The 14,799-nt window shown below is 43.3% G+C and overlaps 2 protein-coding genes across 4 annotated transcripts in view; one reads left to right on the top strand and one right to left on the bottom strand.

The window, feature by feature from the left end:
* Positions 1–12,060, bottom strand: part of COL4A5 (collagen type IV alpha 5 chain) — a 135,870-nt gene extending 123,810 nt beyond the window's left edge. The window contains exon 1 of one of the 2 annotated variants that reach the window (XM_069942631.1): positions 11,666–12,060. In XM_069942631.1, coding sequence (XP_069798732.1) covers positions 11,666–11,749 — 84 coding nt within the window. In that variant the 5' untranslated portion in view covers positions 11,750–12,060. The remainder of the gene's footprint in view (positions 1–11,665) is intronic. The other variant, XM_069942629.1, reaches the window with a different exon arrangement.
* Positions 12,061–12,708: 648 nt separating this feature from the next.
* Positions 12,709–14,799, top strand: part of COL4A6 (collagen type IV alpha 6 chain) — a 190,583-nt gene continuing 188,492 nt past the window's right edge. The window contains exons 1-3 of one of the 2 annotated variants that reach the window (XM_069942625.1): positions 12,709–12,764; positions 12,882–13,033; positions 14,381–14,432. In XM_069942625.1, coding sequence (XP_069798726.1) covers positions 13,023–13,033; positions 14,381–14,432 — 63 coding nt within the window. In that variant the 5' untranslated portion in view covers positions 12,709–12,764; positions 12,882–13,022. Of the gene's footprint in view, positions 12,765–12,794; positions 13,034–14,380; positions 14,433–14,799 lie in introns of those variants that run through there. The other variant, XM_069942626.1, reaches the window with a different exon arrangement.

Genomic DNA, 14,799 nt, shown 5'->3' with positions numbered 1-14,799 from the left:
AGCTAGCACTCCAGCACAATCTTGGTTTATAAGTTTCTGGCTTGCAGCATGGTGGCTAACTGGTTACCAATGTTTGGCTAGCAGCGCTGGGGTCAAATCTAACCACAGACAAAATTGAATTTGAGTTTGTTTCTATAAACCTATACTGACAGGCTAGGCAATGTGCTTTATATGAGTATATGAGATTGAAAAAAATTATTCTGAAAACTATATATGCATGCAGCTTTCTTTCTAAAAGTTGGGAACTTTATGACAGCGTTTGTAGTCTAAGCCTGACCAGTCAACTGAATATAATAACATGCAATATTTTTTTACCACTACTAAAGGGGGAAATGCATAGTTAGTAGCCAATGATAATAAGTGTTACAGGAGTTACCCAAAATTTCAAACAGCAATAGCCTTCGCAAAATAATAAATGCCAAAATGATCGAAATGTGTGGCATACTGTATATCGTAAATGCCATTCAATACAAAACATTTGTGTGATTTGTAACTGCAATGTAAACACATATCATAGATCTGCTTCCACTTTAAAAAAGGTAACATGAGGGCACACGGTAAATGTGTTGATGCGTAAAAGAATGAATGAGTGAACACATGAATCAGATATTACATAAGAACACCTGAATTCATGAATAGGTGTGAGCACTGCGAGCAAATGTAAGTCAATAGATGTTCAATTGTTCATCACTGCATCGAGACCCATTACTGCTTACGCCAAACATAACTGATATTTGTGCACAATGGTGCAAGTAGAGTAGTTCTTCTTTTCCTGACTGTGTCTCCCTGCTGGTTCTACTGGTTGGATCAGGGTTTAACCCTGAAATAGAAAGTCTTTTAACATGTCAACTGTTTTAATTAGTGACAGGTATGCTTACCTTTTAATTCTCCATTAAAAACATACAGATAGGGCAACATTTCAAGTAAGAAGACTTCTTCAAGGTCACACTTTTGTGACCTTGAAAAAGACTTGTTAATTGAAATGTTGCTCTGTCAGTATCAGGGCTGTGGAGCCGGAGTCGTGGAGTCGGAGTTGGAGCTAGTTTTGGCTGGAGTCGGAGTTGGAGCTGGAGTCGGAGTCGAAGTTGGAGTCGGAAAAAAATGTTCTTTAAAAAAATCTTTAAAAAATGTAGAATTGAATTTTGATATGAATTTTACAAGTTTTGCTCATGAATATATATTATGAGCAACATTCTAATAGGACACTGGCCCTATTACATAGGGTGGTCAGGGTAAAGTTGTCGGTCACTATTTGGCAGTTTGTTTCTGAGCTGGAAGAGTCCATTGTGTGGGGGGAGATCTGTGCTGTTCTCTTCCTGGATGCTGGATAACTGTATATGAGCATTAGTGTAATATGAAGATATCCTGTGTAATATAGAGGAGGAGAAGACATAAGTAGTGTAGCAGTAACCTCTGTCGTCAGTGTGGTGTTTTCTCTCTGGGAGAAGATTGTGTGTTTTTCTTCAGTGTTCTATGGCTGCAGCTGTGTGTGTGTGCCTGCGTGCTATGGCTGCAGTAGGTTGTGTGTGTGCTATGACTGCAGCAGGCTGTGTGTGTGTGTGCTATGGCTGCAGCAGGCTGTGTGTATGTGTGCTATGGCTGCAGCAAGCTGTGTGTGTGTGCACACTATGGCTGCAGCAGACTGTGTGTATGTGTGCCATGGCCGCAGCAGGCTGTGTGTGTGTAAGGTGTGTGCTATGGCTGCACCAGGCTGTGTGTGTGTGCCTTATGGCTGCAGCAAGCAGCATGTGTGTGCTATGGCTGTAGCAGGCTGTGTGTGTGCTATAGCTGCAGCAGGCTGTGTGGGTGTGTGAATGCTATGGCTGCCGCAGGCTGTGTGTGTGTGCGTGCTATTGTGTGCCCCCACAGTGACCTTCTATATCACTATGTGTGACCTCTATATCACTATGTGTGACCTCTATATCACTATGTGTGACCCCCTGTATATCACTATGGCTGACCTCTATATCACAGGTATCTGGCATTGTTAGCAGTGTTTCTGGTGTATGGTGAATATTTAGTTAGAAACATAGAAGGCTGTCACCAGAAAAAGATCACCTGCTCCATCTAGTCTAGTTGTGAGTAGTTCAGGACATGGAGGCTGGAGACTGGCTGCATCCACTGCACACACAGGAAAAGCTGCTTTATATCTTTTCTTATTCCCTCAGAAGTCGCCCCAGGATCATGTAATACATTAGGGAGAAGCTGCTGACCCAGTGAGATAAATAATTCCCCTGGAATATGACTGGCCCATTATGAAGGAGCAGGAGTCGGAGTCGGGAGTCAGATCTGATAAAATTCAGGAGTCGGAGTCGGAGTCGGAGCTGCAGCTTACCGACTCCACAGCCCTGGTCAGTATGCTTTAGTATGCTTTATGTTTCAGTAACCCTGGATAGACATTGTCATCCATTGTGCTGTGTACCTGTATACATACATCACTATTGTTTGTAGCCAATCACTTGCATTGGTGGTGTATGGCATGAGGCCACTGAGTGCTGCAGCAGTGTTGTGAGTATACAGGCACATCATTGCTGCAACCATGTAAACTAAACCAAAGGTGAGGTCTGTTGCTGAGGAGCTGGACACTGTGAGGATTAAACAGGTTTTTTTTTTAATTATTATTTTTATAGTTTTTTTAATTCTACATTAAGGGCAGCTTCATACATAGTGAATCAAAGCATATTACACTGCGGAACTCGCAGAGTGAAATCTGTTGCAATTCGCTATGTGTGAAGCTGCCCTAAGTCTTGCTCTGTCTCAGCATATGACCCAGGGGAGGAGATATTAGTACACTGGGGGCACTGGGCCTACCTCCAGTGCACTGGGTGACCCTGTTTGCAATTAAAGAAACCCTCTTTCTTTAGCTTTTCAGCAGATCACTGCTTAGACCAGAGCTGCTTTTGTGATGTAACCACTTGCTGCAATTTCTATTTACATAGATCCTTGTAAACCAAGTGTATCAGAACTACCCCCGCCAACACTCTATCTATAGTACTTTTCTGTGTTAGCCATACCCCAGCACTATGCTACGGCATAACTGAGAGGAGTAGGAACTATCCAGTGATTGGTCAGAGAAGCTAGAGAAAGGAAGTTCAGGTGTAAGTAGTAAGTACTGTTGCAAACTGTTGCAAACAGACCAGCTCTGGCTTCGCCCCCTGAAATCGAGAAAATGAGAAATAGCTGTGCATCATGGAGGGGGCTCTCAGGTGCCTAATAAGAGTAGAGATCACAAAAATCACCTTGCCACTGAAGGGTTAATACCACAAAACCCATACCAGCAACAGTACACCATGGTCCCCCAGTAATCTAAGGCACTGTCCATACTACTGCTTAAATACCACATGGTGGTTGCAATGGGAGCAAGAGTTAACAAAGTGCTACTGACTACTACTTAGAGCTATTGGTAATCCTACCTACTGTACAATGCAGAAGTCAATGATCTGTTTGGATGGTATACTATAGGTTTGTTACAACCAGTGGCCTGTTTATAGCACAGGGCCACATCTCACTTTCTGACAAGCAACAGCACCCATTGCTTTTATCTGCATCAATTTCTGTTCACCTGTATCGAGCTGTTCTGCTCATTGCACACAAAAGCAATTGATCCCAAGTCCATACCAGTAGCTGTAAAAAGACCATGCATGTGCAGAAGAGTGTCAGTCCCATGTAAACATCCTTGTGACTGATGGGAAACAATGAATTACAAATGGTTTTGCATTTGCGATTAAGTGATCTATCATACTGCCAGTGGTATTTTAAGGTTAGAGTCAACTATCCCAAATATTCTTTTCTCATGTTACTGAGACTTATGAGACATTAATGTATTTCTAACCACATTACATTTAGTGCTGGGTTAGGCCCCTGGAGGTCTACACTGTCTCAATTATATCATATGAAAAAAATAGAAGAAAGTGCGCTGGCACACTTCAGTTATACACCTTACAAGTGACTGTACCACCAGGCCCAGGCTGAAGCACTGGAGGCGGGCCGACCCACCCTTAGTGGGAAGAAACCCCAGCCCCTCCACGACGTGACTCCATTAGAATTAATGGAACCCTATGATAGAGGGGCAGGGGTTTCCTCCCACTAAGGGTGGGTCGGCCCGCCTCCAGTGCTTCAGCCTGGGCCTGGTGGTACAGTCACTTTAAGGTAAGTTCACACTTTTTTAGGCGGAGATATGGCCTTATTTTTATAGTTACGGCCGTGTTTTCATATTATTTATGACCATAATTATTAAAATGTGACTCTATAAAAATAAAGGTTGTGTGAACATACCCTTAAAGTGCCACTCTCAATAGAGGATCTAGCTGCTGAGACCCCCACTGACTGCTACAGCGGATGGGGAAGAAGCACTTAGCTTAGTGTTGTTTCTTCCTGCTCTCCCCTCACTCATAGACTTTCTATAGAGCCCGACTTCTGCAGTGAGGAGCCAGCAGGGAGAAACAGTACCCAAATGAAGTCTCTTCCCAATTTGTTTTAAAGGGGTACTCCAGCGGGGCGGCACTTTTTTGCTGGGACTGGGGAGGAGGTGGCCGAGGGAAAAGACGTCCACTGACCTCCCCGATTCCAGCGGCAGGTCCCGCATCGCGGCGCTCCGGTGGCCGGTTCCCGGCCATTTCCGGGTGTCTGACGCGGGCCCGAGACAGAGTGACAGAGGTGGGATCTGAGCGGACTTAAAACGGATCCCGCCTCCTTCACTGACTGGCTGAGCGGACCTGAGATGTCACGTCTCGGGCCCGCGTCAGACATCCGGAAGCGGCCGGGAACCGGCCACCGGAGCGCCGCGATGCTGGACCCGCTGCTGGAACCGGGGAGGTGAGTGGACGTCTTTTCCCTAGGCCACCTCCTCTCAGGTCCCAGCAAAAAAGTGCCCCCCCCCCCCGCTGGAGTACCTCTTTAACAATCAGCGAAGGTATTAGTACCCAGACCCCCAAAACTTCTGATATGCCTCTAGGACGTGTCAAAAGTTTTTTTTTGAATAACAGTAACACATCGTATGCTGGGGTGTATAGCTAGAGGTATAACCAGTAGGAAGAGGGAGATTGTGATCCCGCTGTATAGAGCTCTGGTGAGACCACATCTGGAATACTGTGTCCAGTTCTGGAGACCTCATCTAAAAAAGGACATTGATAAAATAGAACGAGTCCAAAGACGGCTACAAAAATGGTGGAGGGTGTGAGGCATAAACCATATCAGGAAAGACTTAAGGATTTGAATCGGTATAGTCTGGAGGAAAGAAGGGAAAGGGGGGACATGATTGAAACCTTTAAGTATGTTAAAGGAATAAATAAGGTTCAAGAGGGGAGTGTTTTTAGTAAAAAAAACTGAGCTCAAGAACAAGAGGACACAGTGAGAGATTAGTTGGGGGAAAGATCAGAAGCAACGTGAGAAAATATTATTTTACTGAAAGAGTAGTAGATACCTGGAACAAACTTCCAGCAGAGGTGGTTGGTAAATCTACAATAACAGAATTTAAACACGCCTGGGATAAACATATATCTATCCTAAGATATAAGAAAGAAAATACTAAAAGGGCAGACTAGATGGACCCAGTGGTCTTTTTCTGCCGACAATCTTCTATGTTTCTATGTTTTACTTTCAACTGGCTCCAGCCAAGCATTTCCCTTGTACCTGTAGGAGCAATGTACTATTACATGGTGACCACTCAGCTGACTGGCCGTCCTTGTGATACTAGAGTGCCTTATGTTCTCTCTAACAGAGCAGCTCTCTATTCTGACTTACAGTTGGGGTTTCTGAGTGAAGACCCCCTTCTATGTTGTTCATATGTCCTAAGTGTCTTCATGAGAAACCATGTTCCATGTTAGACAATTCCTTCTTTTTAGAGAACTGACCCTAAAGGGTGGCCCTGCAATGATCTGCGGTAACTTGGAGAAACCTGGCAGTACGAGTTTAACTTCCCTGCAGCGCCACTTCAGGAGAAATGAAGCACTACACAGTGCCCCCTCTCATCATTGGGTTATCTGTGTAATGTGGGATGGGTCCTCTAAAGAAACACTTTGTAACCACTCTCCACAGACCAAGAGATGGGGATTCAGGGCAGGGCACTGGTTTATTCCGAGATAACAAGTTATACAGGAAAAGACTAACTATCTGTCGTGGGGGGCTGACTAATGGGACCCCCACTGACCACAAGCATGACATCACATGACTGACCGCAACTTAATTCATTCTCTATGATGCTTCCTAACATTGATAACAATAAAGTCAGCAATGTTCAGAAGCCCCATAGAGTATTTTCTATATTTCTGCCATGGGTCATGTGATGCCTGGCACAGTGTTCCTTTTCTGCTGATGTCATGCACATTGGTCCTGTGCCTCTTTTTTTGCATAGCATGCCCTCTATGTGATGTAATGTATAAATGGTCAGGAATGAACATGCAGGGGTCAAGCACCTAGGGCGCGTGAAGATGACATACTCTACTATACAGCGGGAAAAGAAAAAGAATTTGGGTGGACTGGTTTGCCCTGCACAACGGTCCTGGCACAGTGTTTGCAGGGGCTGTACTATTTAGCGTCAAGCTAAAACTACAAACACGGCTTACACTGGGAAAAGAAAAGGTATAACGGGGGCCACTGAGAACCTGAAGTAAGGTAAAAAAAAAAAATGACAAAACATAATTTTACTGATGTTAAGAAAAATAACCAATTTGCAGTTGCTTGCTTTTCTTTTATACTGTAGATGCCAGAAAACGCCTTTACTAATATAGGGTGCGTTCACACTAACAGGATCTGCAGCAAATTTGATGGTTCAGATTAGATTCAAAGCAAATCTGCGCCATCAAATCTGCTGCAGTCTTGTACATGTGAATGCACCCTTAATACATGAACACACTGCATCCTCCAAGGTATATGATGCTTTCATTTCATAAAATGGATGTTTCCTTCCATCTATCACTTCGTAAAATGTATCCTTTTTGCACAAAGTTGAAATACCCCATGTACAGAGCTTCAGGGCATATGTGACTCCAGCTGCACTGTAATAATATCACTCAAAGACATACATATTGTAGTGAAATGTACTATGCGGGGGTGATTACGGACCCACCCCATGTCTTCTCATGTGCACAACTTGGTATATCACACTGCTCTGTTCTATTGGAACAGTGAAACATCCTTAATGGACAAGCGGGAAAACAATACAATGTTCTGTATATAAAATGGATGCAAAGCTCAGCTGATTCTAGTGACCTACTTGTATGTGAACAAATCAGCAAATGTCACCCAATATTTACTCAATGAAAAGGAGGAGACGGCCACTCACATTGTGCGTCTCAGGTTTATTAATAAAGGATATGCCATAGAGAACTGTGGGAAATAATCATTCATATAGATGGTGAATTCCTCTGGAATTTGTAAGATAGCAGTTTTTCTGTCCTACTTGTGAAACTATGGTGATTTGGATAATCAGCCCGCAGTGCCGCCTTGTACCATGTACTTTGCTAATGCCCTGAAAACTGGAATCCCATGTTTTTTAAAGGGGCTTGTCAGAAGGACCTCCATCCTACTTTCTCCCACAGTAAATAGTTTTTTTTTTCCGGGTAGGCATCTGCTTACCTTGCAGAGACACTTAGGATAGTGATACACATTAGATTAAAGATTTCAGCTAAAACTATCGCTTAACAAGTGAAGTTTTGTTTTAGTCAACCAATAACAGACTATCCTTGTCTCATATGAAGTCAAGCGTGTTAGAAAGAAAATTGCAACCAACAGTTGCTAGTCCATGAACAGTCTTTTAGGAAAGAACATTCCCAGAAAAATTGTTCATACTTCACCAGGTGACAGTGAACAAGTATGGTCGATCTGCACTGTAATGGCCAATATGGACTAAAATGTGTATGGCGACATTGACATTCAACAGGTTCAACCTCTAGTCAACACCTATGACCAACAGCAACTAATAATTACTTGACCTAATGCTGCGTTTACACGGAACGATTATCGTTTGAATTTTCGCATAAAAGATCGCATTTGAGCGATAATCATACCGCGTAAACACATCAAACGGCGAGCGAGAAATTGTTCATTTTGACCTTTCAACATGTTCTTAAATCGTCGTTCGTTGAAAATTCGCAGATCGCTTCGTGTTAACAGTCTTTCACCAATTTACCCTATGTAAAAGATGGGTTTAAGCGATCTTAAAAACTATCGCAATAAAGATTTTTCTTATGAATTTTCAAACGATTTTTCTAACGATTTATGTCCAAACGCTGATCGTTATAACAACCAAATTGTTGGTTCAAAATCGTTAAACAATCGATTGGGTGAATTATCGCTCCGTGTAAACGTAGCAATAGACAAGTCTATTATTAAGTAAAATAGGTTATTGTCTTATAAAGGAAGTGTTTCAGGTAGTAGTCAGGAATATATGTATTTGGAGCAGCAGTTATAACTCCAATAGACGTAACCGGAAAACAACTGAAAATGTAGATGCCAGCAGGATCTGCTAGTCTATATACCTGAGTGGATGTGACCATTAGGCATGCTATCAAGTGAATGGTGGGTGCTTGGTGAAATACTCATGTCCACACACATGGCCACCCCTCAGGTGAAGAGAAAGTAATGGGAAGCCATCTTGTCAAAGACATCACATAGTCCTGATCTCCTACAATTCCTTGGCTAGTTATACAATTGCTGGGTTCACTAGACTGGAACATTATATTGTATTATCTTTATAGCTGGCAGTTTGGCAGTAGATAAACTGCTTATGTTTTTGTGAATGGCAATGATTTAATAGATCAGTATATGCCAATGATGACAAGGGCTGACATAACCACCTCATAAATGTGCTAATGGGTATCACCTAACACTGGATTTTGCTTCCTGACCTGGTTGGGTATCAATTGGTTATGTCTGTGCTACAAGTTACACAAGGATCGGTAAGGGTGAGGGATTTGTCTGACAGATTTTTGAAGCCAAAGCCAGGAATGGATTTGAAAAGAGAAGAAATCTCAGTCTTTTCTTTATGACCTGTTCTCTGCTTATAGTCTCTTATAGTCCTGGCTTTGGCTTCAATCATCTGTCAGATAAATCTCCCTGTGTAAAGGCACCCTAATCTGTGCTGTAGTCTGTGCAGTGATCACATTGGCATATATATATATATATATATATATATATATATATATATATATATATGAAACTAACTCATTTTGCCTACGATTCTACCATACAAACTGAAGTTCACATAAGCATCAGGTACAACCAGCCCAACTATATAGAATAAATACAGTGATACCTCGCACTGAAAAGCAGTCTTTTAGGAGGGTTGTCTTCTCAAATAAAATGACCAAAATTGTGAAATAAAATCTGGTTGGTCATTTTGAGAAGTTTTAGATATGTTAGAGAGGTGTTAGATATATCTGTACGAGCAGCGAGACTATGGAACTCTCTGCCACATAATGTTATCATGGCTGATTCAATGAATAAGTTCAAGGGAGGTCTGGATGCTTTTCTTGAAAAATATAATATTACAAGTTATGGGCATTAGATTTCTGGTGATACGGTGATCCAGGGATTATTATGATTGCCATTGAAGCCAGGATGGAATTTTCTCCCTGGGATGGGGCAGTTGCCATCTACCTCATAGCGTTTTTTGCCTTCCCCCTTGATCTACAAAGTAAGTTTTCTCTAGGTTTAACTTGATGGACTCTTGTCTTCTTTCAACCTTATTAACTATGTTACAATTTTTCATTATTTTTGAACTGGAGCATTCTGTTGGTTATAAAGGGTGGTTCACATTGAAAAGACTAATCGCTCTGTTCAGGAGCCAAGCTAAAAATATCATCAAAAAAAGGATATAGTATAATAAAGATATAGATAATATATCTTTTCGCCAATGCATAAGCAACAGAGATGAGTGAACCGGGTTCGGGTTCGAGTCAATCCGAACCCGAACGTTCGGTATTTGATTAGCTGGGGCTGCTGAATTTGGATAAAGCTCTAAGGTTGTCTGGAAAACATGGATACAGCCAATGCCTATATACATGTTTTCCACATAGCCTTAGGGCTTTATCCAAGTTCAGCAGCCACCGCTAATCAAATGCCGAACGCTCAGGTTCGGATCGGCTCGAGCATGCTCCAGGTTCGATCATCTCTAATAAGCAACTTATGTGGTGAACATTATCAGGGCAAAATAAAGGCCATGGATGGACAGAACATTGAAGCTGAATATGTAAAAACACACATTGTAATGGAGAAGTCTAGTAATACTACCTGGGGAAATCTGCAATTGGTAAAATTAATAGCCTCCCTTATATGATTTGAAACAGTCCTGCTCTCTGCATCCTTCCAGCATGTTACGACTGCTCCGGGATGCTTCCCTGTGGCATTTAGAGGCCTAACCTGCTCAGCAGTCCAGCCTTTCAGCTGCTCTTACTGCTGTACCATAGAGGTAACAGTCTCCTCCTACTCAGATCAACTTCCATAAACCTATTTTAAATTGGGATACCTAAGAAGCGCTGTGGAAACTGAACATAGCAATAGCCTGGGTGCTTTAATGTGATTTCTCAGATGTTATCTACCGAAGACTACACTATGTGATAATATCAATTCAGGCTACTTGTCATGATACGTGCTAATCCCCGACGGTCATGTGTTCCCATACATTATCTGAGTATGCATCTGAAAGAAGATTACTTTTCAAATAAGGATCCATTAGAGACACTGCTTAGTCTCTATGAAAGAAACAGGTAGGCAGTATCAGGTAGTATACTGTAACTACATCTCCCAGCATGTATTCACAGTTCCAAGCTAGGAGTCGTAGTTTCACCACAATTAGAGAGCTATAGGGTGCAGGCAACTGGTTTAAAGGGTATAGGAAATAAAATAACTCATAGTTTATTGAGTACTGTATATAAAAGTAGGGGGGCTGTATCAACTATATTTCCCTTATGCCAGTAAAAGTCTGATGTAGTATGTATATAAGTACACCAAAGGGGCACAATATTAGGGTCACTGATTTATTTCTATGTCCATCTCCAAGAAATGATAGAGAAACTTTATCTGATACATAAATAAAAGTTATCAACACTAAATATGTATGAAAAAGTTATCAACACTAAATATGTATGAAAAAGTTATCAACAGTAAATATGTATGAAAAAGTTATTAGTACTAAACATGTATGAAAAAGTTATCAACACTAAACATGTATGAAAAAGTTATTAACACTAAATCTGTATGAAAAAGTTATTAATACTAAATATGTATGAAAAAGTTATCAACACTTAATATGTATGAAAAAAAGTTATTAACACTTAATATGTATGAAAAAGTTATCAACACTAAATAGGTATGAAAGTTTCAATGAGAGAGAAGAGCATCAGAGCTGTACAAGTCAATGGAGCTCTGACTAGTCCCAGGAAGATCCCACCCTGGGGTGAGAGCTGTCAGCATGTGGCCCTAAAAAAAGCCAAAAAATATTGAAACAATGTTTTAGATAAAGATCCAGGCTTGCTCCATTTTCTTCCCAAATGACAGAAATAGCCCCTGTCTCTTCCTTGTCATGGTGAGGTCACAATCCACTATTTTTAACCAGAATCACAGAGGGTTTGAGTTACAAGGTTTATAAATATAAGAAGACAGTGGCAGCTCAGCACACCCCCGACATGTGAGAGTCCATGCACTAATACAAGAAGAGGGTACTTACCGCAGAGTGGGCATTCTGCACCCAGTGCACCAGCAGCAGCAGCCAGGCTAGGGCAGTCAGTCTGTGGAAATGCCCCAGCCTCATTCTTCCAGCACCCCCTGGACTCTCTTAACACCGGCTCCAACTACAAGACAGAGGCTGAGGATCTGACATATTATGCTAAATGCCCAGGCAGAGGAGGAGATGCAGCAACTCACACAGACAAGGGGCCACCCCGGACCTGGGCTACTACTGCCTCCTGCAAACTACTGCAAACTTTCTCCCTACTGAAGTTACGAGACGCACTACTTTCTCACGAATCCCTCCGCGTCAGCATCTCCCCTAGGCTAAAGAAACCTGCTGCTCCCTGATTGCTGTGGCCTCTCCAGAGCCTTTTCTCTACATTAATGGAGAGAACTCCTTAGGATTTTTTTCCTCTGGTGATAGTGACCCCAGCCTCCTGCCACATCCCACCCACTCCCAACACCCACTCCCGCCCACTGTCTCATATAGACACTGCATGCCATTTCTACAGGGGGACTCATTTTTGTCTGCGGAGGGACCTGAACCTGTGAATGAAAATCATTATTGGTCATATTGTGAGGAATAAAGAGCTCTGTGTGTAATACGTGTATGAGGGGGAAGGTGCCATCAGGTGACAATGTAATAATACTGTTATACACTAGAAGTGTTACATGGTTTCTATATAATATGTCCATACATACAGCACAATTAAGTTGTCTTTCACTAGGTACCTAGAAATACAGTGTAATCCCCTAGCCCACCCGGACCCCAGCCTGCAGTGAGACATAACACAGCAAAGAGAATTCTGCAGACTGAAGCTACAATGTAACATAAGACAATGTCAGTGAGAGCAGCAATCCTGAGGCAGGGCTGTATACTACTGCCAGGACCCCAACAATTATAAAACACCTATATATATCATCTATAAAGCGTCACCAGTGTTCCCATTGAGTGTGACCAGTGCACACTATACAGTATAAGTGCACAGAGCCTTCCCCAAATCCCTCTGAGCTGTGATTGACAGCCCCCCGGCCCCGCCCCCTTCCTCCATGCCTGCCCGTACAGTGTATGGAAGCGAGCCCTTCTCCAAGCTCAGGCAAGTAAAGTCTATGCAGGTTCTCGCAGCTCTCGTTCACTTTGCCGACTATCGTGCGCTTCCTCAGGCAGCGGCGCTCACTTATAACGCTCTCCGCTCTTTCTATCTCTGTTGCAGTTTCCCCTCCTGGGACACCCCCACCAGACTCACTTTTCAGAGCTCCGTGAAGAAGCTTTCAATGAGCCCCCGGGACAGACCACTGTAGCTGCGGAAGAAAGTAGGGGAGGGGGGCTGGCTGCCAGTCAGTGACTAGAAGAGATGAGGACACGGTGAGTACTGCTGTTACCTTGCTGGGCATTGTGCCGGTTACCTTGCTGGGCATTGTGCCGGTTACCTTGCTGGGCATTGTACTGGTTACCTTGCTGGGCATTGTACTGGTTACCTTGCTGGGCATTGTACTGGTTACCTTGCTGGGCATTGTACTGGTTACCTTGCTGGGCATTGTACTGGTTACCTTGCTAGGCATTGTACTGGTTACCTTGCTGGGCATTGTGCTGGTTACCTTGCTAGGCATTGTGCTGGTTACCTTGCTGGGCATTGTACTGGTTACCTTGCTGGGCATTGTACTGGTTACCTTGCTGGGCATTGTACTGGTTACCTTGCTGGGCATTGTACTGGTTACCTTGCTGGGCATTGTACTGGTTACCTTGCTGGGCATTGTACTGGTTACCTTGCTGGGCATTGTACTGGTTACCTTGCTGGGCATTGTACTGGTTACCTTGCTGGGCATTGTACTGGTTACCTTGCTGGGCATTGTGCTGGTTACCTTGCTGGGCATTGTACTGGTTACCTTGCTGGGCATTGTACTGGTTACCTTGCTAGGCGTTGTACTGGTTACCTTGCTGGGCATTGTACTGGTTACCTTGCTGGGCATTGTACTGGTTACCTTGCTGGGCATTGTGCTGGTTACCTTGCTGGGCATTGTACTGGTTACCTTGCTGGGCATTGTACTGGTTACCTTGCTGGGCATTGTACTGGTTACCTTGCTGGGCATTGTACTGGTTACCTTGCTGGGCATTGTGCTGGTTACCTTGCTGGGCATTGTACTGGTTACCTTGCTGGGCATTGTACTGGTTACCTTGCTAGGCGTTGTACTGGTTACCTTGCTGGGCATTGTACTGGTTACCTTGCTGGGCATTGTACTGGTTACCTTGCTGGGCATTGTGCTGGTTACCTTGCTGGGCATTGTACTGGTTACCTTGCTGGGCATTGTACTGGTTACCTTGCTGGGCATTGTGCTGGTTACCTTGCTAGGCATTGTACTGGTTACCTTGCTGGGCATTGTGCTGGTTACCTTGCTAGGCATTGTGCTGGTTACCTTGCTGGGCATTGTACTGGTTACCTTGCTGGGCATTGTACTGGTTACCTTGCTGGGCATTGTACTGGTTACCTTGCTGGGCATTGTGCTGGTTACCTTGCTGGGCATTGTGCTGGTTACCTTGCTGGGCATTGTACTGGTATTGTGCTGGGTACCTTGCTGGGCATTGTGCTGGGTACCTTGCTGGGCATTGTACTGGTTACCTTGCTGGGCATTGTGCTGGTTACCTTGCTGGGCATTGTGCTGACTGCTCTGCTGGAGCCAGGTGGGATAATACTGCCATGTGTTTGACTTGCAGAATTTGCCTGCTGGTTCTTGCTGCCTGCTTTGCTGCGGACTTGGTGCAAGCGGTGAGTCCATTTACTGTATCATTGTAGTATCCTCTTACATGGAGGGGGGACTTGGTGTCATTTGGGATGACTCTTTTTATACTTCAGGACACAGTTTACTTTAAATCTGAAAGTGATAACTTATCCCAGTGCAAGTAATTTCATAATGCCCACCTTCCCCTATGAAGGAAAGGGTTAACTGTAACAATGCTGATGCTTTTCTAAATCCTTGATCATCTGCTGTATTCCTATATATCAGGTGCCCCATAGCAGCTCACTATACTGATCACTATATCACATTGTCAAGTGTCACAATTCAGGAACAAATCTTATAAATCTTCCAATTAGTGTCAGTTCATACAGTATCTGATCACAGCATCAATAACCA

This window comes from Dendropsophus ebraccatus, chromosome 10 (assembly GCF_027789765.1).
Source record: "Dendropsophus ebraccatus isolate aDenEbr1 chromosome 10, aDenEbr1.pat, whole genome shotgun sequence".
NCBI classification, from domain to species: domain Eukaryota; kingdom Metazoa; phylum Chordata; class Amphibia; order Anura; family Hylidae; genus Dendropsophus; species Dendropsophus ebraccatus.
The sequence above is the reverse complement of the archived record's forward strand: the minus strand, read 5'-3'. Positions and strand labels throughout refer to the sequence as shown.